The following is a 27085-nucleotide window of genomic DNA, read 5'->3' as shown; positions in this document are numbered from 1 at the left end:
TCATGTAGAGAGGCAATACAGTCCCTTTGGAGGACAGGTCATTCTTTGCATTGCCGCACTGGGCATGGTTGAATAATCCAGCTGCACCCTATTCAGAATTACTGTGTATCAGTGGAGACTGACTGGAAGGCAGCCAGGCCAGAGCAGGGAATCATGCAGCAGTCTGTGTAGGTAAGGTCACTCATAGAAGTATTTGATTATTTAATTTGCTTCTTGCAAAACACTAAGTGGCCCAGCACCTTAAGAACTTTAGCAATATTTATTTCAACTGCATTCTAAAGATGTGCAGAGCAAACTGGAGAACCTGTGTAAGATATGGTCTCATCATGTTACTAGTATTGCAATGATCCCATGAAAACATTCTGTGTATGCGAAATCACTTTGTTGCACACACAGAAACCCAGACAATATGCTGAAATTCTACAGACAGACATGCCACGAAGAAATCAGCCCAAATAGTGAATTTAAGAATTTATATCATACTTATAACCAAATCGCAACAGCACATCATGATATAATAAAATCAGCTGCTTTAAAATGTGTACTGGCTTAAAACACTTATCCTCAATGTGTAAGTAAAGAATTGAAAGAAAGTAAAAAATTATAAAAAATTAAAAGAAAGAAATGAGTAATAAAAATGCTGAATGCGAAAGATAACTGTGTTGACCCATTGTGGGAGAAAGCAGTCAATCAAGCAAGACTCATTCAGATTGCACTAAGACCTAGTGGAAAGATGTAACCTAACAATGGCTGGTGGGAGAAGTTGGCACTGTAATTCCAGAGCTGGGGAATCCGCCATTGTTGTGTTTCTTTTTCCTGTATAGTACCGTAATGCATAAACTAAACATGGCAATTAAAAATCCATTTAAGTTAGGAAACTGTCCGCAATTTGTTTGTAATCAGAAGATACTCACCATCTGACAGAGTTCGAACAACAACATCTTGTGTGGAAACTCCTGGACCATGTTTATTGTAGGCCACCACTCGGAAACTATATTCTGTGTATTTTTTCAAACCACTGATTGTATAGGAAAGACCTCCAACATCAATGTCCTATATTTGAAAATATGTAAACCGTGATGCATCTTTTTTAAAACACCCAGGGATTAAAAGACTACTGCTATGAATGCTTTGTTCATTTCTTTTCATCATAATCTCTAGATCATTGTTAGATAATCAAGAACAAGCCACAATGAACCTCAGATTCACATTTCCTTCTACCATCTGTGCATGAGCAGAGTGAAAGCTTTCACATATATAAATTAGGGGAGCTGTGGTTTATTCTAACTCGAGTTAGATAACAAAGCAGGCTATCAAACTATGCTTTGATAGCCTGCTTTGTAAACTAACTAGGATTAAAATAAACAGTAGTTCCCAGAGTTCATATGTAATATAAAACTACTTAAAATTGAAAGTGAAAGGCAGAAGTGAGGAGGATGGTGAAAGCTCAGTAACTGCTGCAGCACATTCTCTATAATATAACCATGGTTTAGATCAGGTGTAGGGAACCTAAGGCCTGTGGGCCGGATGTGGCCCAATCGCCTTCTAAATCCGGCCTGCGGATGATCTGGGAATCAGCGTGGTTTTTAGATGAGTAGAATGTATCCTTTTATTTAAAATGCATCTCTGGGTTATTTGTGGGGCATGTCTGGTGTTTTTACATGAGTAGAATGTGTGCTTTTATTTAAAATGCATCTCTGGGTTATTTGTGGGGCATAGGAATTTGTTCATTTCCCCCCAAAAATATAGTCCGGCCCACTACGTGGTCTGAGGGATGGTGGACCGGCACACGGCTGAAAAATGTTGCTGACCCCTGGTTTAGATGGCTGTCTGAAAAAGGCTACCATAGCTTTCTTTTGTAATTTATTTAAAAATATCTAAGCAGTTCACACACACAGAGACACCAATTAAAACACAGTGCAGAGTCCTATCCAAAGAAATCTCCATGGCTCTCAAAAATGTTATACAGTTGTACCTTGGTTCTCAAACAGAATGTGTTCCGGGAGTTGTTGAAAGCCAAGGCTTCTGATTTGGCTTCCGAAAATCATTCGAAAACCAGATCGTCCAAGAGCCAATTTGTTTGGGAACCAAGGCATTTGAGATCCAAAATACGACTGTACTGCTCTGTGAAACACAACGTTGTCAAATGGACTTTGGTGTCTGCTACTGAAAAAGGGCTTGGCTGTGTTCTGAAGTGGCTCACTGAATCACCCAATTTGAGAGTAAAATTAAGGTTGGGCAGAACATTTGTCAGTTTTAGTTTCTGGGGCAAAAATAATACGAGAGATCTGAAATGTTTGCCACACCTTTGAAAACGTCCTCTGTCACTGTTTACCCAGCGGCTGCTGCCTCAGTGACATAACAAATATGATGGCTTAGCAATGTTATGAAGTTAGGGCAAATCTATTTTGAATTAGACTAGCCATGTGCATGATTCTAGCCAATCAGTAAAGTGAGGCCAGAACTTCCTGAATATGTGAACACTCTGGCCCCTGCATTCATTGGGTAGGGGGCTGTTTTCAAACTTAAATGTGTTTTGACAAAATCAAACCCCTATGGCTCAACATATTCTAAATGACCTGCAGGCGATCTAGTTAAATAAAAATGACAATGAAAGTCTTAAGTGGTAAGGCATTTAAGTAAATCAATGGATGCTTTTTATAAAAGAAAACTGGTACATGTTTATGAGAATCTCATTGGTTTATCTCAGGGGTGGCGAAATAATAACTGATCATATGTGACTATTGTTCATGTTAGCTGGGGATGATGGAAGTAGAGTCCAGAAACATTTGGATTCTACCCTCAGTTTACCTGAAATAGCTTTAATACTTCAAAGAGTGAAACTTCAAAAAGTGAAACTAGAATTTGCCTAGCAATTGCAACATGTCCATTTGCTGCAAAATATTAAAAGGCCTTCTCTCCTGCTGTTTGTTTGTTAATAAAATCCAACAAAATAACATCCAAATTCTGAAATGAGAACTGTAATGAAAACAGTAATCTTACTACAGGTAAAAAGGCCTAAAGTTCTGCTAATATTATGCTATGCATCATACCTGCTCATTGTCTGCTCCCTTCTCCATGTAGTACAGCTTGTAGTTTTGAATTTCACCATTGCCAGATAAAGGTGTTGCCCAACTAATAGTGATTGATGTGGGTGAGTTTGCATATGCTCGAATATTAGGGGCCGGGCCAGGAAGCTGAACTGAAAAATAAACAAGATGTATTATAAGCATTACTAAAAAAAAAATTAAAAAATCCTTACACTTTATATTGCATATCTGAAGCAAAGAGCTCTGAAATTCTAAACAGAATTTAAGTGAAATAGTGTGAATATAAATATATTGAGGGACATGTTTTGGAACCAATTTGGTTCTCCATGAATCTAGCACACAGCTGAATCATGCTAATTCCTTTCCACTGATTCAGATGTTAAAATATACCTTGATTTATTGTGTTGGGAATGAGCCATAGAAAATCTCAGGCTCACATGCTTGCTTCCACTTCTGTAATGCAGCCACTTGGAGTTTAGAAATCTTTACTTCCATTTTTGATTATCCACAGCTTGTTGTTTCATCTTAATCCACAAAACTGCAACCAATCTTAATTGTATTTTCTTTGAAACAAGCTAACTTCAACCAATGATTTATAAATACAGCTTATTTCAACAAACTATAGTTAAAATTACCGTATTTTCCGGCGTATAAGATGACTGGGCGTATAAGACAACCCCCAACTTTTCCAGTTAAAATATAGAGTTTGAGATATACTCCACCCGGCACATAAGACGACCCCCGACTTTTGAGAAGATTTTCCTGGATTAAAAAGTAGTCTTATACGCCAGAATATACAGTAACTAATTTAGGGTTTGGATGCAACATTAACCTGTGGTTAATAAAAAATGGAAGTGAAAGCATTCAAACTGCCCAATATGCCAATTTCATGACTGAACATCAATAATAAGATACGGGAAAATTGAACCTTTAATGAGCACTGAAACAAACAAAAAACAAAAAAATGTGAATCAACCTACCCAACCTAAAATGGATGTTGAAAGTAGAAGGCAAAGAATGGCCAAACTTTAGCAATTAAAAATGTTTTTAGAGAGGCAATTTTTATGGTAAATTGGTTTTTTTAAAGGCCATGCATAAGTTGACTGTGGTATCTCATATCATAACTCAAAGTTGGGAGTTTTTAAAGCAGATTTGACTTCTATGCTCTATGATTCTATGCTCCATAACTTCTTTTTCTTCCTGACATAAGTGTGCTTTGTGCTTCATCTCAATGAGACTACACAAGTAGCTTAACATTGCCATAAATCTATTTGCATGCAAAGATACATTTAAACTGAATTTTATCCGTAAGGGATTATCTGACGCAAGATTAGATTGCACACATGCTTAGAACATGATCCAGCCAAAACTAAACTTCCTTTGTTACTTTGCAGGCAGAAGTCTTATCTTTTAAATACTACTAATTTCAACATAAGAATTAGTCTCCAACCCTAAACACACTTGCTAGGTAGTAAGCACTATTGCACAAAGTGGAAATTATTTAGAGTGAATATGCACAGGATTGTCCTATTAATAATATGCTGAGATTTTTTTTTGCAATGTAGGCTTAGAAGTAGGGTAACTTTCACTGGATCATCTCTAAATCATTAAAATAGACAGCTGACTTTAACATAACATGAGCATATCTTAAAGGAACCAGGCTTAAGTGATACAAGTGTGATCATATAGCATTATATAGCAAGTTAATCAGAGCACAGCTACCACTGCCTTGTGTGAAAAGGATAAAAACAAACATTTTATCACCATCTGCCACAGCAAAAGCAACAAACAGGGTGGAAATGTTTAAAGCTTACCCTCAGGTTGTGTTGCCACCTTAAGTGGCAATGAACTTTCTCCAGGACCGTGTTTGTTTTGAGCTACCACTCTGAAAACATACACAGACTCAGGCATCAAGTTTTGAATTGTCACTTGCATTTCTCCAGGATGGCTTGTGTTTTCAACACGCTCTCTTAATAATAAAAAAGGCACATGGGAAAAGATCTGAGGTTAGAAAATATTTGGACCTGGGAAAATCTGCATACAAAGCATGTGCTCTCTCACTAAACCACAGCCCTTCTGCAGCTTCCAACATGATTAAAGCACTCCTTCCTTGCTAAAATATTTTTGATGTCCCACAAAAGCAAAGCTCCCAAAATAAGTGCTATACCAAGGACAGCCAGCATTCATGTTAGATTCTTCTAGAAATACATGATTCCTCACTTTGAGGGTATTCTCAAAGAATAGCATCCACAATTCAGAAAAAAAACCGATTCAATGGCTCTAAGATCCAAACAACTCAACTGCAAAGTCAGTTCTTGAAGTTTCAATAATATTTTTTCAATGTGTGTTCTTAAGAGTGTTTAAATGCATTGACAGACACAAATTGTTTTTTACTCATCAGATACTCTCACAAGAAGCAAGGCAAGAGGCAAACAGGGTGAAGCTACAAGTGTCTATTTGACAACATCTCATCCTTATTTCTTCACTCTGAAAATTCAAGTTGAGCCCATGTAAAAAGGTAAAGGTAAAGGGACCCCTGACCATCAGGTCCAGTTGTGTCCGACTCTGGGGTTGCAGCGCTCATCTCGCTCTATAGGCCGAGGGAGCTGGCATTTGTCCACAGACAGCTTCCAGGAGCGGTCCCTATTTATCTACTTGCACTCTGACGTGCTTTCGAACTGCTAGGTGGGCAGGAGCTGGGACCAAGCAACGGGATCTCACCCCGTGGCAGGGATTTGAACCGCCGACCTTCTGATCAGCAAGCCCTAGACTCTGCGGTTTAACCCGCAGCGCCACCTGGGTCCATGTATCTCCAAGTAATTACATAAAATGTGTATTTTTCTTTTTTTAAAAAAGTCACAGCATTTTATTTTAGTTGGAAAGTTCTGAACTTCTTACTAGGCCTTTGGAGTGGTACAGGTAAGAAATCTAAAGCTTAAAAACAGTCAAGTAAAGAAATTGATATATTGTAAATTTGTATATAAAAAATTAAATTATACCTGTTTATGGCTTCCTTGGTGTAGAACACAGAGTAGGTGAGATTGTCTCCATGAGGATCGGATGCAGGTGTTCTCCAGGTCAGCTTGATGAAGCGGGTAGAGACAAGGGAAGCCACAACATCTCGAGGGGCAGAAGGCAACGGTCCACTTGTAGCTGGTGCTAGATGGTCAGTAGTGGCACTGGTCAGTGAAGTGGGAGGTAATGTTGGGATGGCAACATCTTGTCATGTGCAAACATTGGGGAATATGAAGGGCATACATCACGACGATTTAAAGAGAAAACAGAAAAAACCAAAAAAGAAATAAACAAAACCACGATGGGAAACAAAACAAAATGAGCACACAAAAAAGGCCATTAAACTGAAGGTTGGCATGCAGGCAAAAAAAGGTAACTACTGAAAACTAATGGGAAATATCAAAGGAGACATCACTATAGAGCAGGCAGTCAAATCTCCATTATAATGGAAGTGGGAAGGGAAGGGTGAAAATTGAGGATAAAGTAGCATCTCAGAATGAAAACATCAGTTTGACATTTAAGCTTTCTTTGCACTGAAATATTTATTAGAAAATCATTAAATTTGCCATCAAATAAACATACTTCTTTGAATAACTGAAAAAACAAGTTTATACTAGTCATAAGAATAAAATAGACTTTGATTAGCTCAGTGTACTGATTCTTTTGTGCATAATTTAAGTTGCTCAGTTGTGAATTCATCTATTACAGGAGTATGAGAATCCTAAGGTAGTTTGAAACCATTTTCAGCCAGTATGTGAAGAATATGAACAGGAGATCCACTAACCCCTACCCCCAAAGAGTTTCAATCTTTCACTCAAGTCACATGTTCTCTTCATGAATCATTATTCCTCATGATTAAACAGCACCTAGCTATTGTGCTGCATGCCATCATTATTAGAGCAAGCCTGGCATGCTTAATTTCACAAATTATTTGAAGTGCCATCGCATTAAAATAAGAATAACAATGAACAATTAACTTATTTTAATTTTATTGTAAGCTCCTTGAGCATTAATAGAAAAAGGATGGAAGTATTTTAAGATGAAAGTGAATTAACTGAAAATATGAAGTATGTGTGTGTACAAACACATTTTATATATACACAACCAACCAACCAACCAATCAATGAAAACATTCAGAAATGAGAGCAAGCATATATTTTTATAACAGCTTGTACAATCAATTCTAAGGTAAACCTAGAAATAGTATGACAAGGCTTCCCTGTTTCAAGATAATCTTTACACAAATAGTTCTTTATATTTTGAATCCCTGCAATATATTTCCAAGGATATTTAAAAGAAATGGTGCAGTACAGCTAAAATTATTGTGCAATTAGCTGCCTCTTTTTGCTAACTGTTAATTCTACTCTAACAGTTCAGAGGATTATTTAATAATTTCATGCAACTGAAAGCTCAATTAAGTAGATAATACGGAGCTCTGGCCAATAAACACTGCTGAGGCTGATCTAATTTAAGAATAGATTCAATTAGAACTATTTATTATTGTAAATTAGCTAAAACATGAACATTTTACTACGAATAGAAAATTATGCAATGTTTTACTGCCTTATGTTTTAATTATTTGTAAGCTGGTTTAAGCACTGAAATGGCAGAAAATGGCCCAGGATTTCTAGGCTAAATACTTAAGAATAAGGGACACATCATATGATGTGGTATGGGCAGATTGCAAAAAGTCAATTAAGTACCCAGGGAAGTAAAAAATATACTGGTTAAATGCCTTTGTGGGGGTTTTCTTTTAACATGGTTGAGAAAAAGTAAAGGAAAACAGAATGGGATGAGATATTTCTATGCCAAGGTAACTTGCTGTGCCCAGATTATTGAACCATCTGGGAACAGCACACAGGAGAAAGGGTCTCTTTTCTGAGTGACACCAGTGAGGGCAGTAAATGTCCTATGTGAATGTCTGGAGGCAGATGGAGGATGGTCAATGGATTGAGGTTGAATCCCAACAAGTATTGCTTCTGGGGGACAGGGGCAGGCAGGTGTGGGAGACTTCCTGGTCCTGAATGTGGTAACTGTGCTTCTAGAGGAACAGATGCACAACTTTGGGGTCATTTTGGACTCACAGCCTTCCATGGAAGCGTAGCTCAATTCTGTGTCCAAGGCAGCCATCTCCCAGCTCTACTTGGTATGACGGCTGAGACCCTGAGCCCTGTCTCGCCAAAGTAGTATATTTTCTGGTTATCTCCCGCTTGGACTACTGCAATGCGCTCTATGTGGGGCTACCTTTGAAGGTGCCTCAGAAACTAAAATTAATCTAGAATGTGGCTGCCAGACTGGTGACTGGGAGTGGACACCGGGACCATATAACCTCAGCTCTAAAAGATCTACATTGGCTCTCAGTATGTTTCTGAGCACACTTCAAAGTGTTGGTACTAACTTTTAAAACCCTAAATGGCCTCAGCCCTGTATACCTGAAGGAGCATCTCCAACCCCATTGTTCAGCCCAGACTCTGAAGCCCAGCTCCAAGGGCCTTCAGGCAGTTCTCTCACTGTGAGAAGTAAAGTTACAGGGAACCAGGCAGAGGGCCTTCTTGGTAGTGGCACCTGCCCTGTGGAGGAATGCCCTTTCATCAGATGTCAAAGAGATAAACAATGATATGACTTTCTGTAGACATCTGAAGGCAGCCCTGTATCAAGAAGTTTTTAATATCTGAAGTTTAATTGTGCTGTTATTTTCTGTTGGAACCCAGTCAGATGGGCCAGCTACAAGTAATAAATTACTGTTGTTGTTACTTAGCATTAACACAACTAGGTCAGGAGGGCAAAATGTATGATGGTGAGGTAACTTTTTCTGTTTTGACACCAATAAAAGACTAAATGAATATTTTCAAGTTCATACAAAACTTTTTACTACTGTACACTAACACATTCACAATCTTTTCAAAGAATACTTTCCCTTATGAGACAGCGAAACAATTACTGTCTTTAATTAGTTGTCCTGAGAGCTGAATTCAATATTCACTAAATATCTTTTTTTTTAAATTGTATATTCTCCGTCTCCCTTCATTAACCCTAATGAAAACTCATTAGCATAGCCATTATGACTAAACTCCATAATTTGATCATCTGTTCCCAAATAGAAAGATTATAATTTTATTTCCAATAGCAGGCTAATACTACCCTGGCTTCTACAACCATATTAAACAACAATAATAATTTCCCCTTAGAAATTGCATCTGCTTAACATATTATTAGAACAGATCTTGCATTATTTCTTCTTTTATTTTATTTTCAGCGGTATTTTCAAGTGTCAACTGGAGGCAATTGTTAGTTGCCACAAGTACTATTTATACATTTGCATCAATTTCAAAGGCGATTCAAGGTTCCTGGAAGCTGTGAAGAATAAATAAAACTGGCTAGCAAAGAGTGAGATGAATGAAAAGAAAAAGTGTGTGGCTGGGGCAGGGTGGGGGGAGTGATAGGAAAGCTCAAGAAAAAAAGTTGAGATCACTAAATTAATAGCAATGCTAGACATTGTAACTGTTTCAGGGGAACGCAAGTATTATACCACACTGGTGTATTCTGAAGGAATCAAAATATGCAGTGCCCTAAGGAGAACTCTGATTCAAAAAGATTGCACCCTTTTTATTTCTCAAATTACATGATTATCTCAAGCTTGATACATGGACTGATCTACTATAACACAGATATTACTATAACACATTACTATTGTTCTGATTTTTGTAATCTATTCTGAAAATGTAATGAAACACTTACTTTTAAAGATTTTAATACTTGACTGCCCAATTTAAGTTTTGTGAAATGAGTACTTTTCTGAGCTCATTCCCAAATCCACCCATAAAATTTTATGCCACTTTGGCATGGAGAATGTTTTAATTTTTTCCAATGTAAACTTTTAGAGGAAGTCATAAAAGTGTGATAAAAACACTCCTCCCACACCCATGACATATTTTGTTTTAAAGGAAGTCATTAAAAATTTCCTGTCATGTACAATAATCAAAAAGGTGTGTCATTATCAATGCATCATACAAAAAAAAAATCAGAAAGGAAAACAACTCTTCCTATCCTTTCAACCCAAAGTTATGCTGTATTTTAGATAAGATACCAGTGTTAACATAAGAGCAACACAAAGGCACAGTATGTTTTTACACAGAGCCAATAGAAAGTCACATTTATCTACTTCCTTCAGAAGCAACAAATCCATGGATAAACACTGCACTGTGCCTGAAACAAATTCTATCAGAAATTATGCATTATAAAATGGAAGAAAAAGCAAAGAGTACCTCATTAAGATTGTTTTTTTTAAAAAAAAATAAATTCTTAAGATTTAGAAAAATCAAGCGTAGCCATGCATACTAGTGTGTAAATATAAATATCAGCAACCTCAGTCATCTAGTCACATTTTTAGATTTTAGCTATTTTTAAAGATTTTATTCTTTCCCCCAAAAAAGCCTTTGACAGCTTACCAAGAAGATTCTCTAACAAATTCCATATTTATAGGACAAACTGTAACAGAACTGTCATGCTTTATAATAGTAGAATGCTACAGAGCCCCATGTCATAACCACAGAGACAATCTCACAGCTCTATTTTTTATTTATTTCATTTATATCCCACCTCTCTCCCAAGGCAGTTCACAGCATAAATTAAAAGAAACACTGCTAAAATACACAAATATTAATATTAATAAGCAAGTAAATAAGTAGTCCTATGAAAAACAGCACTAAAGGCACCTTAAAACCATTCAAAAGCACAAGAAAATTACATCACCCACCCTTCCAAAATTCTGCCACAATAGCCAGTTCATGGCCAAAGACCTGTTGAAACAAAAAAATATTTGCCCGCCAGTGAAATGAAAGCAGAGAGGGTGCTATCCTGACCTCCCATGGAACGTAGTTCGCCCATCTGGGAGCAGCCACAAAGGTCCTCTCTTGTGTCCTCACCATACATGCCTGTGCAGATGGAGGGACCAAGAAAAAGGCCTCCCCCGAAATTCTCAAAGCCCAGACAGGCTCATATAGGGAAATGCAATCCTTCAGGTAGCCTCTATAATACAAATGTACATGCCATTTAGCAACATGCTGCTGTGGGAATGTCTCTCCGGCTTCAAAAACCACCCTGAATAGAAAATGGGTCACTGGGTACTTACTGTGAAGTATCCTTTTCTGATGGACAAGTGATGTCCTGCTAGCCTAGACAGGAAAACCACCTGGTGAATTTGCATGCTGTCTCCTCCCCTCACTCCCACTTTCTGGAGCTCTCCAGTTTCCATTGGGTGACTAAGTTTAAAAGATGTCCTTTGGAAACCTTGGAGTCCTATTTAACGAACATTATATTACAGAATAACCTTGAAAACTAAAACTTTATAACATGCACAACTATGCAGAGGCAGAAATGAGGAGGGCAGAGAAAGGCTGTGAAGCCTTTTCAGAATATTAGCTTACATAACAAAAGTGTGGATCTTACTGGCTCCTACTGTCTATCAGAAAACAATCCTTCATGCTGAGTACCCAATGACCCATTTTCCTGTTATGACTGGATCCAGTCACAATGGGATGTACTAGAGCCCAAAGTACAGGTGGGAGCACCATAAGCCATTCGCTGAGAAGAAACTACCTTCTGAAGGAAACTCTGCCCTAAGGCAGCCTCTGCTGAGGCATAAATGCCTATTTTGTAGTGTTTGGTAAATGAGGAGGGTACCCAGATGACTGTCCTACCGATCTCTTGAATTAGCAGCCAAGGTTCCCAAAGTCACCACGAACCTGGCAGAGTGGGCCATAGATGCTGGGCATCATAGGCCAGGATGATGGAACAAAATAAAAAATAAAAAAATGCTTCCAGTAGCACCTTAGAGACCAACTAAGTTTGTTCTTGGTATGAGCTTTCGTGTGCATGCACACTTCTTCAGATACACTGATGTATGCATGGATCAAGGATGATGGGAGGCCTTGATCCAACTGGTTATGGTGGTCTCTTGGGCCTTCTTTTGCAACATCTTCGGGAGATGAGTGACAAAAAGATTGTGTGAAAGCGACAAGTCTTTATGTCTGTGAGGTAAATTTTGGCAGTCAACAGAAGGTCTAAGGATAAGGGAGCCTACTCCACTGTCAAGAGAAGCATATGTCAAAAGGAGGTTTCATATGGATGCCATGAACCTTCCTCCATAATTTTCTATGATTGTATGTCCCAATCTTTCCCCATCGTGATCTCTCTCTCTCTCTCTCTCTCTCTCTCTCACACACACACACACACACTGTAAACCTCCCGAATATATTTTGTATAGTTAAGTTTTTACCTCTATCTTCAGTACATTTTATTTTATTGATATGACTAGTGGTTGATGCAAATAAAGATTCTTCTGATGATGTAGAACACACATGTGCACACACACAAAAACCTCCCTGCAAGATGGCTATAGAACATTTCCAAGAGTCTGCTGAAGGATGAACCACCAAGAGAATAACTGAATGTATGGAATCCAGTGCCATGCATTCAAGTGCTCTGGTTAATTAAAATAATATCAGATAATCACAACACAGGGTTGTGATTAATAAATGTTATGAGGGTTTTTTGGAATGATATTAAAATTGTATCATAAATGTTTTTAAAGGAATTTGCTTTAACTGGCCACTGAAGGAATTATTATTATTATTATTATTAGCTGAAAGTTTTGATAACTAAGATGTAATTTAACTACTGAAAAGTAATCATTATTCACTTTATCAATGCCAATTAACTTGCTAAATTATATTGTTATAAAATGCTACAGTGAAGACAAATCATGGTGTGTCTTTGATCTATCATGTTCACATGCTAAAGGAATGTTCTGCAATATAAAAGTTTGTTTCAAACTAAAGAGAACACATTTAGAAATTTTATTTTACAAAGATAATGCATTTATAACATGAGCAAACAGCTGTCACTCATATCTGAGTAGAGAATTCCTTGTGGAAAAGAATGGTTGTAAACCTGAAATTATTCTTCCCCACCTTTGGCAATATATGACCCTAGTTTCTTACCATGATCAAGTATTATCAGCTGGGCTCCAGACTGTATGTTTCCCACATCATTGTCTGCAATACACTGATAAAATCCTTCATCTGATTTCACTAGACCTAAAACTTGTAGGTCATGCTCATTCTAAAAGAGAACACATACATGGCATAATATAATATTCACTAAAATGGAGAAGTCGAAACTACAAGGGCTTCAAAGGGTGAGGGAACGATATTTTTAAGCCTCATGACACTTCTAAATTACATTTGTGCTCAAGAGCTCTTGGACTTCAGTGCTCAACATCCACAAGATCAAGATCAGCACAAACTGTTAGAAAAACAGCAATATTTGGCAACCATTAATGGGCATTGACAGAATTGCTGCATGTACCAAACAGTGATCTAGTCTAATTGAAAACGGTTCTAAATTAACACAGCTCAGCTCCTGAAAAGACCTAAAAAGACCACCAATGGAAAATGAAACTGGTCAGGAGTGCCTCTGTCCCACCTTCTGAAGGATGATGATGATGATGATGCTTAACCTTTTAGGCCCATTTTTCCAAATGGAATGCAACAAACACCCCAAAGATGGGAGAGATACTTCACAAAGCACATTCACATGAGGCATTAGAAGAAGCTTTCAGTGTCCTGCCATGAGGGTGCAACCCATTGTCACATTGGCAAGGTCTGCCATACTTTTTCTATTGATAAGGTACAATTAGAAGTGTGGGTGAAGATTGTATGACCAACAAGTTTTCTACCATACCGCATCACAAAATTGATCTTCTAAATTTAAAGGGTCTTTCTGCCTATCTAGGTTCAAATTATTGTGACTATGCAGTTATTAGAGAAAAAAAATTAAAATCAATAGTTTGGTGGCTCAAGCATACATTGATTAATGTACCCAATTTAGCACTATATACAATTAGTTAAAACACAAGGAAATCAAGCCATAGGATACATACTAAAGATAAACTTACTACAATTTTAAAGTAGTCACTAGGGATCACCACATCTCCATTCTTTACCCACTTCACTGTTGGAGTTGGCTTCCCAGTCACATCACATTCAAACACAATATCCATGGATTCATGAGCATAAATATTAGAGGGTTGCTTCAGAAACTCAGGAGGAGCTTTAAATAAAAGGAAGAAAAACACAGATTACTGATCAAATATGGCATACACTTTTCAGCAATTTCATATGACAAAATTGAGTAGAGAAGCAGACTAAATATATTGTAGCTATATGTGTGATGCAAAGAAATCTATTACAGAGATTACCAGCTTTCAAAAGTAATGGTTATTGCTCAAGATCAAGTAATCAATCAGTTCAATTTCAGTAGGAATGACAATCTATTAAACTTTTAACTGATCATTTGTCTCTTAACAGATTAAATAAATTAAAATACATCAAGTGATACCTGCAAGTACAGTACAAGATAAATTTCATAAATAAAAGCAACTTGCTCATTGTTAGAAGGAAAAGTCATCTTTAGTATTCTTCATCATAGAAGCCTTCAAAAAACAAACTTGTAACCCTAATTAGAATTGTGCCTTACCAGTTAAGCAACTAAAACTAGCTGGTTAATGTAGCAATTGAAGTTACAGCCCTAGTTTTAAATATTTATTTTACATTTCAACAGAATGGAGATTATGATTAAGGGCAAAGAAGGCATTGCAGAGCACCAGAACCTAAATAAAAGCTGCCCCAAATGACTGTTCCTTTAACATTTGAGTGGATGAAGCTACCAAGCTGCAATAGCACTAAAAGGATCTGTTGCAGATGGGGAACAACTTAAAACAAACAGAATTGTGCAATGGGAAAGGAACAAGAGGCATAAGATAACAACCAGAAATCTAAAGTATCTTGCTTATCAAACAACATGATGGGTGAATAATATTTTTAGTTTCTATGAGCAGGTCCGAATACAAATCTGTTTAATGAGGGGAACACCATTCTCAGTGCTAAATTCAAGCATATGCCTGAATTCCATCCTCAATTGGTCTTGCTTTAAAACAATTAAGTTTTGTTCTGTTTTTATCTTAATTGTCATAGGATTATTTGCTTCTGTACACTAGGGTGGGTTGGAGGCAAGTAAAGCCATGTTCTTCATGGAAGTTGAACATAAAATACTCAAATTCATTAGTCATTCTTCTCCATTTACATGTTTAAATGTTTTTGAAAGTTATTTTTGTAGCTTAACTATATTAGTATTCAGAACACATAGCAATTAGGCACAAGTACAGATGTTTGTGGTAAACAAGTTAAATGGATAACCAGAGAGCAAACGAGCCAATTACATAAAATACAATTTTATTGGAAAATCACATGTTTTAGCACCAGACAATTATATTTCAAAGCAGCCTTAGATGTTTACTCTTTCCTCTTCACCTTTCCTAGTGACACTATCACCCAGAGAACAAGTATACATAATGAACTATTGAATTTACTGTGATGGGTTAGGATTATGCACATTTTATTAAGCTTATATACATGGAAATTATGCAGTCCATGAAAAGAAAGTCAAGGCATCAGACATCTGCTTTCAACCCAGACACTATACTGCCTTTCATTCATTTGTGGTAAGTTTGCATAAGCGACAGGTTGCATTTCTTACACTAAGGGAAAAGAAAACTTTTTAAATCTCCTTCCAACCCACAACTGAGCCTTTGGTCAAAAGGATCACTGTATTTTAATATATCATTGTATTATACTTTAATATATCATTGTATTTTAACATTCTGCTGGAAGCCGCCCAGAGTGGCTGGGGAAACCCAGCCAGATGGACGGGGTATAAATAATACATCATCATTATTATTATTATTATTATTATTATTATTATTATTATTACACCAATCCATGATTTACAGCCAGTGGCACAAGGCCAAAACAAAATGTCCGTAACACTTGCAGAACAAAACAAGTGAAAAAGCAAATTCACCATAGCCATGAATTAAATGTCTTGTTCAAAAATACTCCTACAAGATTGGCAAATGGTCTCTTTCATGAAGCAGCAGCTGGTGTAAAGCTTCATTAATATATAAAGCTCCAGTTTTTAAGATATCCTAGCTGAAATGTAGGGCTAACGCAATTCCCTCAACTCAGTATCAGTGTCTTTACTGCAGATATTCTAGACCCATATCAACAGCTAATTTAGCCATATTTTTGTCCCTTGGGATTTCTCAAGAACCCTTACAAAAGAAACAATTTTGCAAAATGGCATGTGTCATTGATAACTTGTTTTAAATTTCTTAACGCTGTTAAGAAACTTAAAACAAGTTGTGGAAAATAACTGCAACTACTCGGCATCTATTCCTTAAAGGTAGTTAACTAAAATGTAACAAAATAAAAGCAAATTAAAAGAAATTAGATTCTCCTTGAGAGAAAGTTGGTGAATCCAGGAAGAATTGCTCTAGGGAACTAATAGAGTAAACTGAATCTTATTAATCCTGTTAGAATTATTTGCAGCTTTGATGCAGCTGATCATGAAGTTATTGGGAATACAACGTTGTGTTTGGAAGGGATTTAGGGAACTGCTTGTTAAAAATTCTGCCCACTTTTGGCAGAGAGGACGCTCATGGGTGGTGATGGGTAATTACCTAACACGGTTAGGGATGTTTCCAATGTGGTTCTACAAGTTGTTGCTGTGTTCCCAGTTGTGTTCAATATGAATACATGGCGGCTTGGTGAGATTATATTCTGTATGATGTTCAATGCTAGCAGAATACTGGTAACACACACCTCTCTTCCTGCTTTTCATCTAGCCTTGTCCACTAATGTAGTCTTCCAATGACTGGTCATGTTTGGGAATTAGATGTATGCAAGCTGACAAATGAAATTCAGACATGACTGAATCAGCTGGTTTTGTGACTTGGAACTGGGATCCTGTCACATCTGGGAGTTGACTCCCTGTGGTCCGTCTAGATCAGCCTTCTCAACCTTGGGTCCCCATATGTTTTTGGCCTACAACTCCCATCATCCCTAGGTAGCAGGACCAGTGGTCAGGGATGATGGGAGTTGTAGGCCAAAAACATCTGGGGACCCAAGGTTGAGAAAGGCTGGTCTAGATACTCAGGCTGCAACAGGGGCCAAAATGCTTTTTACCAGCTTCTTAATTGAAGTGGGAGGAGCAAAAATGCACTTAAATTTAAGATTACTTCTGTAAATCTGTATGATCAGAACGCAAAACATGTTCGCTCAATTTGATGTATTTTGTGCTTAACGCAAAACTCTTAAAATAGATACATTTAAAAATGCCATTTGATGTCATCTGTAACATATAACTCGACTGGAAACCAACCATTTCCATGTAGTTTACGTCATAATATTTACAGGAAACTCTGAAGACCCAAGTAGAGTGAATGAGAAATATAAAATGTTCCCCAGCTGAAAAGTGAACTTATAACCTTGTCAGCATATGTCTGTCTCCATGTAATTTCCTGAGTTTAACCGATTAAATGAATGCCACCTTCTGATAATCTACGTAAGGGAAATTCATCCATTTATTTTCAGTGGCTAAATGAGATCAGACTACACCCCCACCCTGTCCCAACACATTTGTATTACACACGAACCTAACATGGAAAACACAGCACAATAATCTTAACACATTAGACCTATAGACATTTATTGGGTGGGGGGGGGGGGGTTGCAGGGGAAGGGTGGTGGCTGCTTCCCCCTTCCTCCACTTTGTAAACCATAATGCTTTGATAACTTTTAGGGGGTGGGGAGTGGTTAAGCAAGTTTCTGGCATTTGTAGAAAACAAATTCTGAGGCACTATTCTCATTTATTTTGTGAGAAACTAGACTGCTCCAACCTTTCTGTGTTTTCTCCAAGCATGCAACTGAGCAGGCAGGTGGGCCCAGACAGGTCTTCCCACTTCCCTTGTGTTGCCGTTACCACTATCCCCCTGCCCATGAATGCTCACTCTGCCTGAGCAAGGGCTGTTCATCATTGCTGTTGCCACACCCAGTTTGCCCAGAACTCCCCCATCCCCTCACAACTTGCCCCCAATCCTGAAATCCTGCTGCCAAGAGCAGAAAGTGTTTTAACCTGGAGAAGTATGGTGTGAAGGGGATAAAGACATTCTCCTGTTCATTCCCCTCTGCTTTAGGCCACGGCAGCGGGATCTTGGGATTGGAGTGATTGTTGAAGGGATAGGATGAGGCAGGGATGAGGCAGGGATAGGATGAGGCAGTTAACTGTGAAGGAATGGGGATGGCAATCGGGTGGTGGGTAGGCAGGGATGGCTGGGGGTAGAAAGAGATGTGGGAGGCTGGCAAGGGGGGGTAGCTGGGTTTGAGGTTCAAACCTAAGTAACTATAGCTTGTGTAGCCCACAAACCAGGAATATGAAGGCATGGTTTGAAGTTAGCTTATGAATCTCTGTTTGAGTTAAACATGGTTTCTCATTACATCTGAACCCACTACCCTGGCTTTATCCTGGTTTGTTCTGGCACCCTGCCCCAAATGCTCACTAAGCTATCAAGGAAGGAAGGAAGAGCTGTTGGAATACTAAACATTATGCAAAACAAGCAACAGTTACATTGCTTATCTGTAATGAACACAGTAGTTCAGCATCAGTTTTTTGGCAAGTGCATATGGCACTGCTGGTCACCACTCTTCTCTCATACACAAGTTTCTCAATGTTGCTACTGCTGCTAAAAGAATCAGTGAAGAGGAACAGAAAACATTTCAAAGAAGGTGAATGCCAGCTACAGAGGATGGGAGGCTCATTTTCAGCAATGGATCCCCAAGCAACAGCCCTAGCTGGTAGCTGGCTCCTTTCAAGCTCTGAAAGACACTGGGAAAGAGATTGATGAGTCCTGTGGGTCACTTTAGAACCATATAAGGGAACAATTGAAGCTGCCTTAAAGTGAGATCCCCAGATCATCTAGCTCAGTAGTGTCTACAGCAATAGAAGTGGGCCTTCAGAGTTTCTGGCGGGGACATTCCCCAGCTCTACCTGAAGAAGTCAGGAATAGAACCTCGGATCTTCAGCATGCAAACCAAGTGCTCTTGCACTGAGCTAGTGTACGCTGAATGTTGGTTCCTGGCCTAACCCTTAATTATAGGGATCAGTAGAAATTACTGCACGTCCTCTGCCGCATTAACAGAACGTAATTTTAAGATATAGAAATTTCTGGGTTTGACTGTATTCTCTTGCAAAGTAGTTACATACCTTGTACAATCAGATCAGCTTGAGCTTCAATTGTTTCATTTCCATTATCTGCAATACAGGATATGTTCCAGCATCATCTTCTGTGATATCGTTGATCTTCAGAGTCCCCCCAGCCAGCAATAAATAATTTTGAGAGCTGTGCAAAACAGGACAGACTGGTGAATTGTGTTTAAAAAAAAACCTTTAAAGGATTCTAATAAAGACTTCACCTCCAAAGGCGCACTCCTCCATTATCACCCAAGGCAGACGAACGCCACCAAGAACAACAGGGGGATACAATCAACACATATTTACTACTACCCCTGTTTATTGCATTTGGAGATCATTTCCATTTGGAGTCACAACTAAGTTCAGCCAAAAAAGTCATTATTTAACATAACCCATTCTACATAGAACTGAGTATTTCATCTAGCTTACAAACAGTGCTGTTTTCAGCTTTCACTCAGTACTGGCAGCAACAAAAGTTGCAGGAAACACAGTGCTGAGGCAGACATGAGATCCTAATATCAAATTTTAAATAGTGTTTCAGCTCTATTCATTGAAGACAAGCTACTGAAGGCCTAGTTCAGGGACTGAAAGCTCCAAAACCAGCTGCTGTGGTGCACAATGTTCAAATTTTGCTGAGTCAGTGAGCAGCTGGAAAGCCCAAGGTAACCCTTTATCTGCTGACCACATTCCCTTCTATGTTAATTTTTATGGGCTTGCTTTTTGCAGAGATCAAAAGGCATTCAAGTTCTTAAATATGAGCATTAATGTTTTAGGCACTTGAGCTTTGCAGGCTTTATCTATGCATTAAATATATTATAATTACATATGTAACAGAACAGACAGTTGGTCATAGTCATATAACATAGCAGTCACTATCAAAAGGAAAGTCAGACTTAGTCCAATAGAGTTGTGATTAATGTGCTTACACAGTTACAACAAGCCCATCTGGCAATCTCCCAGAATAATCAGCTTCATATGACTTCCTCCATCAATAAAACATGGCAGAGAGTAGGGGGTTTAGGATGGGAAGAGGTAGCAGAGAGGTAAGAGCTGATGTAACACCAGAACAACTACCCACCTTTCTGTAACAAGCTCTTCTTCATTTCTTGTCCACCTGATAACAGGAATGGGAATGCCTGTAGCAACACATGGCAAAACTGCATTCTGCCCAGTAATTTTGGTAAGTGAAGAAGGCTGTCTCAGGAACACCTGATTTGAGGCAACTTCAGATTCTGTAAATAATGAGATCAGAAAGTCCAAGGTTATTATAGTAAAAATAAATGTAAAGTGATATTAACAAACACATTAATTATGGATGCAATGCTCTAGACCGGGCTGTTCCAACTTGCTTCTTCATACATACTGATCCTTACAACTAAAGCTTTGCGAAGAAATAACCAAGGCAAGTTGTGTTAGAAACTTTACTCAGAAAACGGCCACCACCAGTAAATAACTATACTAGACAAAAATATTTGACACAGGCATAAATATTGATCTCTGCATACTTTGCTGTCTTGACCATGTCTGCAAAAGTCCTCTTGCAAAAAGTTCATTACAAGAAAATTATGTTACTATTCAGGAGTCCTCTGACCTGTGGCTTGGCATAGAAAGCCAACCTTTAAAGTAAGCTTTTATAAGTACAATTCCCAGGGATCTACAGAATACATTGAGGTTGCTAACTTTAAATGACAAAGAGCAACTTGACAGAACCTATCTGCCAGCAATTAAATAATCTTACTAGTGAGTTGCAATCTAGGAGAGAAAAATCTGAGTACATATGCCTGTACCTGGAAGAACTTTAATTCTCTGCTTCATCACTGTATTTGGGAGAACACCAATTTCAATAATACAACAGTATGTTCCACCATCTTCATCTGTAGCATTGCTAATAATTAAAGCTCCACTTGGCAATTTGAATACACGGTCATCCAGAAAGAGTGGCTCATGATCTAGCTCCCACCTTACAAAGGGTGCTAGATCAGCATTTACTTCACAATTAAGAACTATGCTGTTTCCTCTATAGACTGATGCTGACTCCGGCTGACTGATGAATCTTGGAAGTCCTAAAATAAAAGAAAAAGAACACACATAAGGTTGTGCATCTGTACTTTTCATTATTTTTTTCTTTCTTACAGTCATATGTGCTTACAATGCAGCAGAATGTCAACTATACAGTACTTTCATTATGAAAAATAGGTTCACTCATCAGCCTACTGCCCAGGATTGTCCATAAGCATATCCCATTGTGAAGCACAAGTTTGTCTGCAAGCTCAGCTATAAAGCCACCTTTGATTACATTACTCCAGAATGAAATAATGGATACTGAGCTCATGTACCTGCTCTAAGTTACATATTTAACTAAATAATGATATTGTTTAAATTCTGCCCTGGCTGTATTGAACAGAACAAAATTTAAAAACTGGTAGAACAGCTGTAAAGTTCCTGATTTCAGATGGAAAATATTGCCATACTAAAATATGCAAACATATTCCTTCTCCGCCTTCAAAAATTAAGATGAAATATATATAAATCCATTTAGATGACTTTTAACTATGTGCTACTTCCATGTTTCCAATTTATGCAACCGAGACCTATAAAGCATCTCATTCTGCCAGTGATCACAGCCTTCAGGGAATGAGGCAGCCTATGGAATCTGCACAGATGGCATCCCTTAATGCAGAGATGAGGAACTTCATGGCCTAGGGCGAAATACAGCTCTCCAAGTCCTCTGCTTTGGGACTCTCTATGGGTCATACCTCCTCCCCAGGTCACACCCCACAATAAGCTTTTGCTCCCACCTCAGGTGCTTTTGCCTGTCTGTAATGTGTCCTTGAATCGCTATAATGCCTTTTGCTTACCTGAATGGAACAATGGGATGGGGTATAGAAACTTCTCTGTTTTTTGTACGGTTAGAAAGTAGCCTACTGTACAAAAGTAAGAGTCACATCTAGGGCTGGGTGATGTTGGGTTTTCAACACTGCAGTGTATCGCCAGCCAAACATCGCGAGTTTGGTGATAAACTGCAATGTTGAAAAAAGTTAAATTGGCTCCAGCCGGTGAGGTGCCCGGTGAAACTGACACAAATCTCATCATGGGAGCTGAGGTGCTTTCCACCTCCAAATCTCATGGGCTGCGGCCAATACAGCTGGGCCAGCCCACTGCTCAGCTCGGGGGCAGAAAGGCTCCTGCCCTCAAGCTGAGCAAGCCCGGGTATCCTGCCAATCGCACACAAACAGCAGGGAATCAGGCTCCTTGGCCAGGCTCCACTGGGGGCGGGAGAGCTCCTGCCACAGTGGAGCCAGCCCCAGTGTTCCTGCCACTCACGCTTGAGCAGCAAGGACCTTGGGGCTCCTGGCCAGGCTGCCTTCGCTGGTGTGGGGGGCAGGCGAGCTACCTTGCCCACTTGCCCCTCACTCCCCAAAGACGGACCAGGCAGCAGTAGCCAAGTGCAAGGCAGGGCGCGGGGGCGGGGCTCTCTCAGCTGCGAAGGGCAGGCTTTGCACTTTCCCAGCTGAGCAGCCCCGATCCCACTCCTACTCGCATGCATGCAGCAGGGGCGGGCTCTCTCAACTGGAGGGAGGAGCACTTTAACGGAGCAAAAATTGACCATGGTATCCTCCTGGACCCACTCAGTGGGATGGATATCAGAGGCATTGTGTTATGGTGGTAGTTCTGTTTGTAGCTTCAGGGGTGTGTTCAGAGAGTAGTGCTGGGTGGGTGTTCTTTGGCCCCCTGGTACTTGTACAATGGGGTTTCCACAAGTACTATCCTATTCCCAGTGCTTCTTTAACATCTAGATCAGGCATAGGCAAACTCAGCCCTCCAGATGTTTTGGAACTACAACTCCCATCATCCCTAGCTAACAGGACCAGTGACCAGGAATGATGGGAATTATAGTCTCAAAAACATCTGGAGGGCCAAGTTTGCCTATGCCTGATCTAGATGAAGCTGTTGGGAGTGGTTATTGGAGTTTGGAGCAAGGCGTCACTGAACACTGATGACACACAGGTTACTTCATCATAAGATTATTATTTATTATTATTATTATATTATTATTATATTATTATTATTATTATTAAAACTTGCATACCACCCTCTATCCATAGATTTCAGGGAGGTTCATAGAAAGACTAAGGTTCCTTGGGTGGGTGGTTCCCATATCCAGGATATAGGCAAGTTTCCTGTTCTGTTTACTGTATGATTTACATACAATCATTGTGAACCTGATTTTTTTATGAATAGTACATAAATAATTTTATAATTAAATAAATAAATCAACTGTAAAAGTATTTGACCTTAAAAGAAAAGGGAAGTGGACAATAATTTTTTTTATTTATAAAAATTATCCCACCCTTCCTTTCAAAGAAGCCCAGAGAGGCATTAAATTTTATAATTTAAGATTCCAAAGTTCTAAAATTTAGTTTCCTATATTATAATCCTGTTTCAGTTATTCCATGTTTTGGGTGAGGTAAGGAAACAAGGTCATATTTTAGAGTAGGACTATTGTCTCAGCCAAACATTTCCTGGACACAAATTTCCATTAAAAAGACAACATGGTATGATTATGGAAAAACAAAAATGAAATGACCATGTGTTTATAAAAAATGGAGAAAAACGAAAAACAGCTCAACACCAGATTTATGGCTTTTTAGCCCCTATCTGAAGTGTTAGCCATTGTTTTTATCATTTATTCTTATATACACATTTTTTACAAGTATAGTGTTTTGCTTTACTGCTGTCAACAGTTATTGCTCACTTCCATTTTAAAGTAACATTTCCTTCATATACATGTCCCATATTAGAATAAGGTGCTTTGTGACAGTTGTTGAGCTTTTTTTGCCAAAGTTGTTTGTTTGCTTGTTTGTGAGGGCAAAGTTATTGAGCTTTGTTTTGGCTGACTGCAGTATTCCATATATGTCCAGGAAATTTGTATGGCAACCCTAAATATACACTCCATGAATTATAACTACTACATACTCTGTGGAAGTGAACAGTCAAAGTTTCCACTAACTTAAATACTGCTGTATTAGTTAGTGCTCCACAAAAACGATCACTATCACATTTGATGCCCCTAATCAACAGAAATGAGAATTGACATAGTCTAAGGAGTAGAAGAAGAAGAAGAAGAAGAGTTTGGATTTGATATCCCGCTTTTCACTACCCGAAGGAGTCTCAAAGCGGCTAACATTCTCCTTTCCCTTCCTCCCCCCACAACAAACACTCTGTGAGGTGAGTGGGGCTGAGAGACTTCAGAGAAGTGTGACTAGCCCAAGGTCACCCAGCAGCTGCATGTGGAGGAGTGGAGACACGAACCCGGTTCCCCAGATTACGAGTCTGCTGCTCTTAACCACTACACCAAACTGGCTCTCTGAGTACACAGCTCAGTTGCAAATCATGAAACCCATATTAAATTTTCCCTCTACCATGAACAAAATCTGAGAAGCCACTTTCTCTCATCATTAGCCTCCACTTGCAGCTATTCATCCTACAAAGTTATAAGGATACAAGGAATTTATATGATTATGTAAATTGTAACATAAATTCCAAATTTTCCATCCTAATTGTTTAATTCACTCCCAAGAAATGTGAAACTAGCCCCATTCTTGATGGCAGTGAAAATATTCCATGTGGTCTTAATGCAGGACTGAAAGTTTGAATTCTCCTCCTTTTGATTTCACAATTTTAGCTTTAATTTTTGTTACCTTTGCGTAATCCAACTATTTACTTGGCAAGCCTTTTGCCAATTGCTGCTCATCTCAGAAAAAGCACAAGAAAAAGCAGGTCTTCTTCAGCCTTGTCCCTCCTACTACCTAATAGCAGCTATTTTATAATAGCTGGTCACAAAATATAGCAAATACACAGAGGTTATGGTTTACATTGGCTCCTTTGGACAAAGGTGTTGGGTAAAAATGTAACTAATAATAATAATACTCTACAACTAGGGTTCTTGTAAATAACGTAACTTTAAGAGTCTGTGCACATTGTTAGGAAAAATTGTGTTCCATATCTCTGTAGATTCATCTCATTAGATGAGGTATTGTTACCCACCAACCATTTTCTCTATAGAACTTAAGTACCGTATTTTCCAGCGTATAAGACTGGGCGTATAAGACAACCCCCAACTTTTCCAGTTAAAATATAGCGTTTGAGATATACTCCACCGCAGATTCTCCACCCGGCGTATAAGATGACCCCCGACTTTTAGAAGATTTTCCTGGATTAAAAAGTAGTCTTATACGCCAGAATATACAGTAACTAAAATTTTCTGCTCACTGTGATTCAGGAAATATTGTAAGAATTAGTTTATACACAAGCAATTAAACTCAGCAAAGGCCACAAGCTTTCTATATCACAGGGAGTGAGATAGGAACCAAATATTCTGATGGGCACATGCTTAGCACCCTCCATCTCTTCTTCATCTTTGCAAAGTCAATGTCAGTTTTGAAGCTTTGTTAAAGCTCCACAAGTATTGCACTTTCCCTCCTCACAGGAATAATCATGATGGCGGGGAAGATAAAAACCATGACGACATGACATGACATGATTGTATGATGCTGTTGTGTTCCATACCTTCATGAGCAGCGAGACAATGCTACAGGGGCAATACTACAATCTGTATAAGGAGAATGCACTAGACTCTTTTTATCATTTGTTGATTTACAAATATTCAAGATGGAATTGGGTGGAGGGGAGGAATTCTTGAAGCATACAGTATGAGCCTGAATCAGATTAACATACAGCAACAGCAACAGCAACGCCTCCCCTACTACCCAGTTTACCCTTTTCCCAAACTCTCAAGGGTGTAAAATTCCCAAGGCTAGCAAGAGATTCCAAGTCATTAAGGACCATTAAAGTCCTTACATCCCCAATCGACCATCAAGTTTGTCAGGCAAAAGCCCAGGACAGACCCATTTATGTTAATTGGGCCGTCAAACTCATTATACCAGAGATAAAAATCAAGGGAAGATGCCTGTGCATCAGCACACCAAATACACTGCGATAGCAAGGTGGGGGGACCTCTCAGGTAAAAAGTCCACTAAAAAAATCCCTCCACATATAATGCAGGTAGGATGTTGTCTGTGGAACTGAGGGCCCAACATTTGTGAGACAGGATAAGCACAAGAAAGGGAACAACTTTAAAATACTCACCAGCTACTGTGAGCTTAGCTGTTCTGCTTACAATGGTTCCAAGGCTTTCCACAGTTGCAACACACTGATAATGCCCTTCATCAGGCTTATTGTGCTTAGAATGCACTACACTGTTGATTAATAAAGATCCATCTGGTAGCAACTGGCGTCGGTCATCTGACACCAAGTTTAAGAAAGTCCCATCCTTTTTCCATTCGATTTTTGGAGATGACTCACAATAAGCTGAACAATTCAATATAACAGATGAAGCTCTAACTGACAGAGTGTCCACTGGCTCCACAAGAAAATAAATGGAGTAAAAGTCCTCACTGTGGGTCCTGCAAAACACAAGAGAAATGAAGATTTTTAAAAAATGCTTCTCAGATATCCTAAATATTTATTTTACAACAATTGAATATTGTTCCTTACATTCTGCTATGTTAACTGCTTTTGGTAGTAAATACTTGAAATAAATAAATAAAGAATTTTGCCTTTGGTAGTAAATATTTGAAATAAATATATGCTTTGATACCCTTTGTAACAAAACCAATATACAGTATATCACCAATAATATTTACACTTTCCATCTCATGAAGAAACTACCATAGGTTCTAGAAAGGACTATCAACTTGGTGATTAAATCAGCAATCTTGCTTAGCATGCATATGTTTACAGAGGTGTACCCGGTATATATTTCACAAATCACACACACATAGATGCAAGTTACTTAGAAGTATAAGCCA

General features: G+C 38.6%; 1 protein-coding gene across 1 annotated transcript in view; it reads right to left on the bottom strand.

Moving 5' to 3' along the window:
• NEO1 (neogenin 1) overlaps positions 1–27085 on the bottom strand; it is a 104302-nt gene that overhangs the window by 36695 nt on the left and 40522 nt on the right. Inside the window, 12 exon segments of the mRNA XM_033166851.1 lie at positions 915–1053; positions 3054–3202; positions 4865–5019; positions 6050–6269; positions 13067–13187; positions 14023–14177; positions 19227–19286; positions 19289–19362; positions 20293–20446; positions 21002–21277; positions 26364–26654; positions 26657–26680. Coding sequence (XP_033022742.1) covers positions 915–1053; positions 3054–3202; positions 4865–5019; positions 6050–6269; positions 13067–13187; positions 14023–14177; positions 19227–19286; positions 19289–19362; positions 20293–20446; positions 21002–21277; positions 26364–26654; positions 26657–26680 — 1818 coding nt within the window.

Source organism: Lacerta agilis, chromosome 13 (assembly GCF_009819535.1).
Source record: "Lacerta agilis isolate rLacAgi1 chromosome 13, rLacAgi1.pri, whole genome shotgun sequence".
Taxonomy (NCBI): domain Eukaryota; kingdom Metazoa; phylum Chordata; class Lepidosauria; order Squamata; family Lacertidae; genus Lacerta; species Lacerta agilis.
This window is presented reverse-complemented; position numbering and strand designations above follow the sequence as displayed.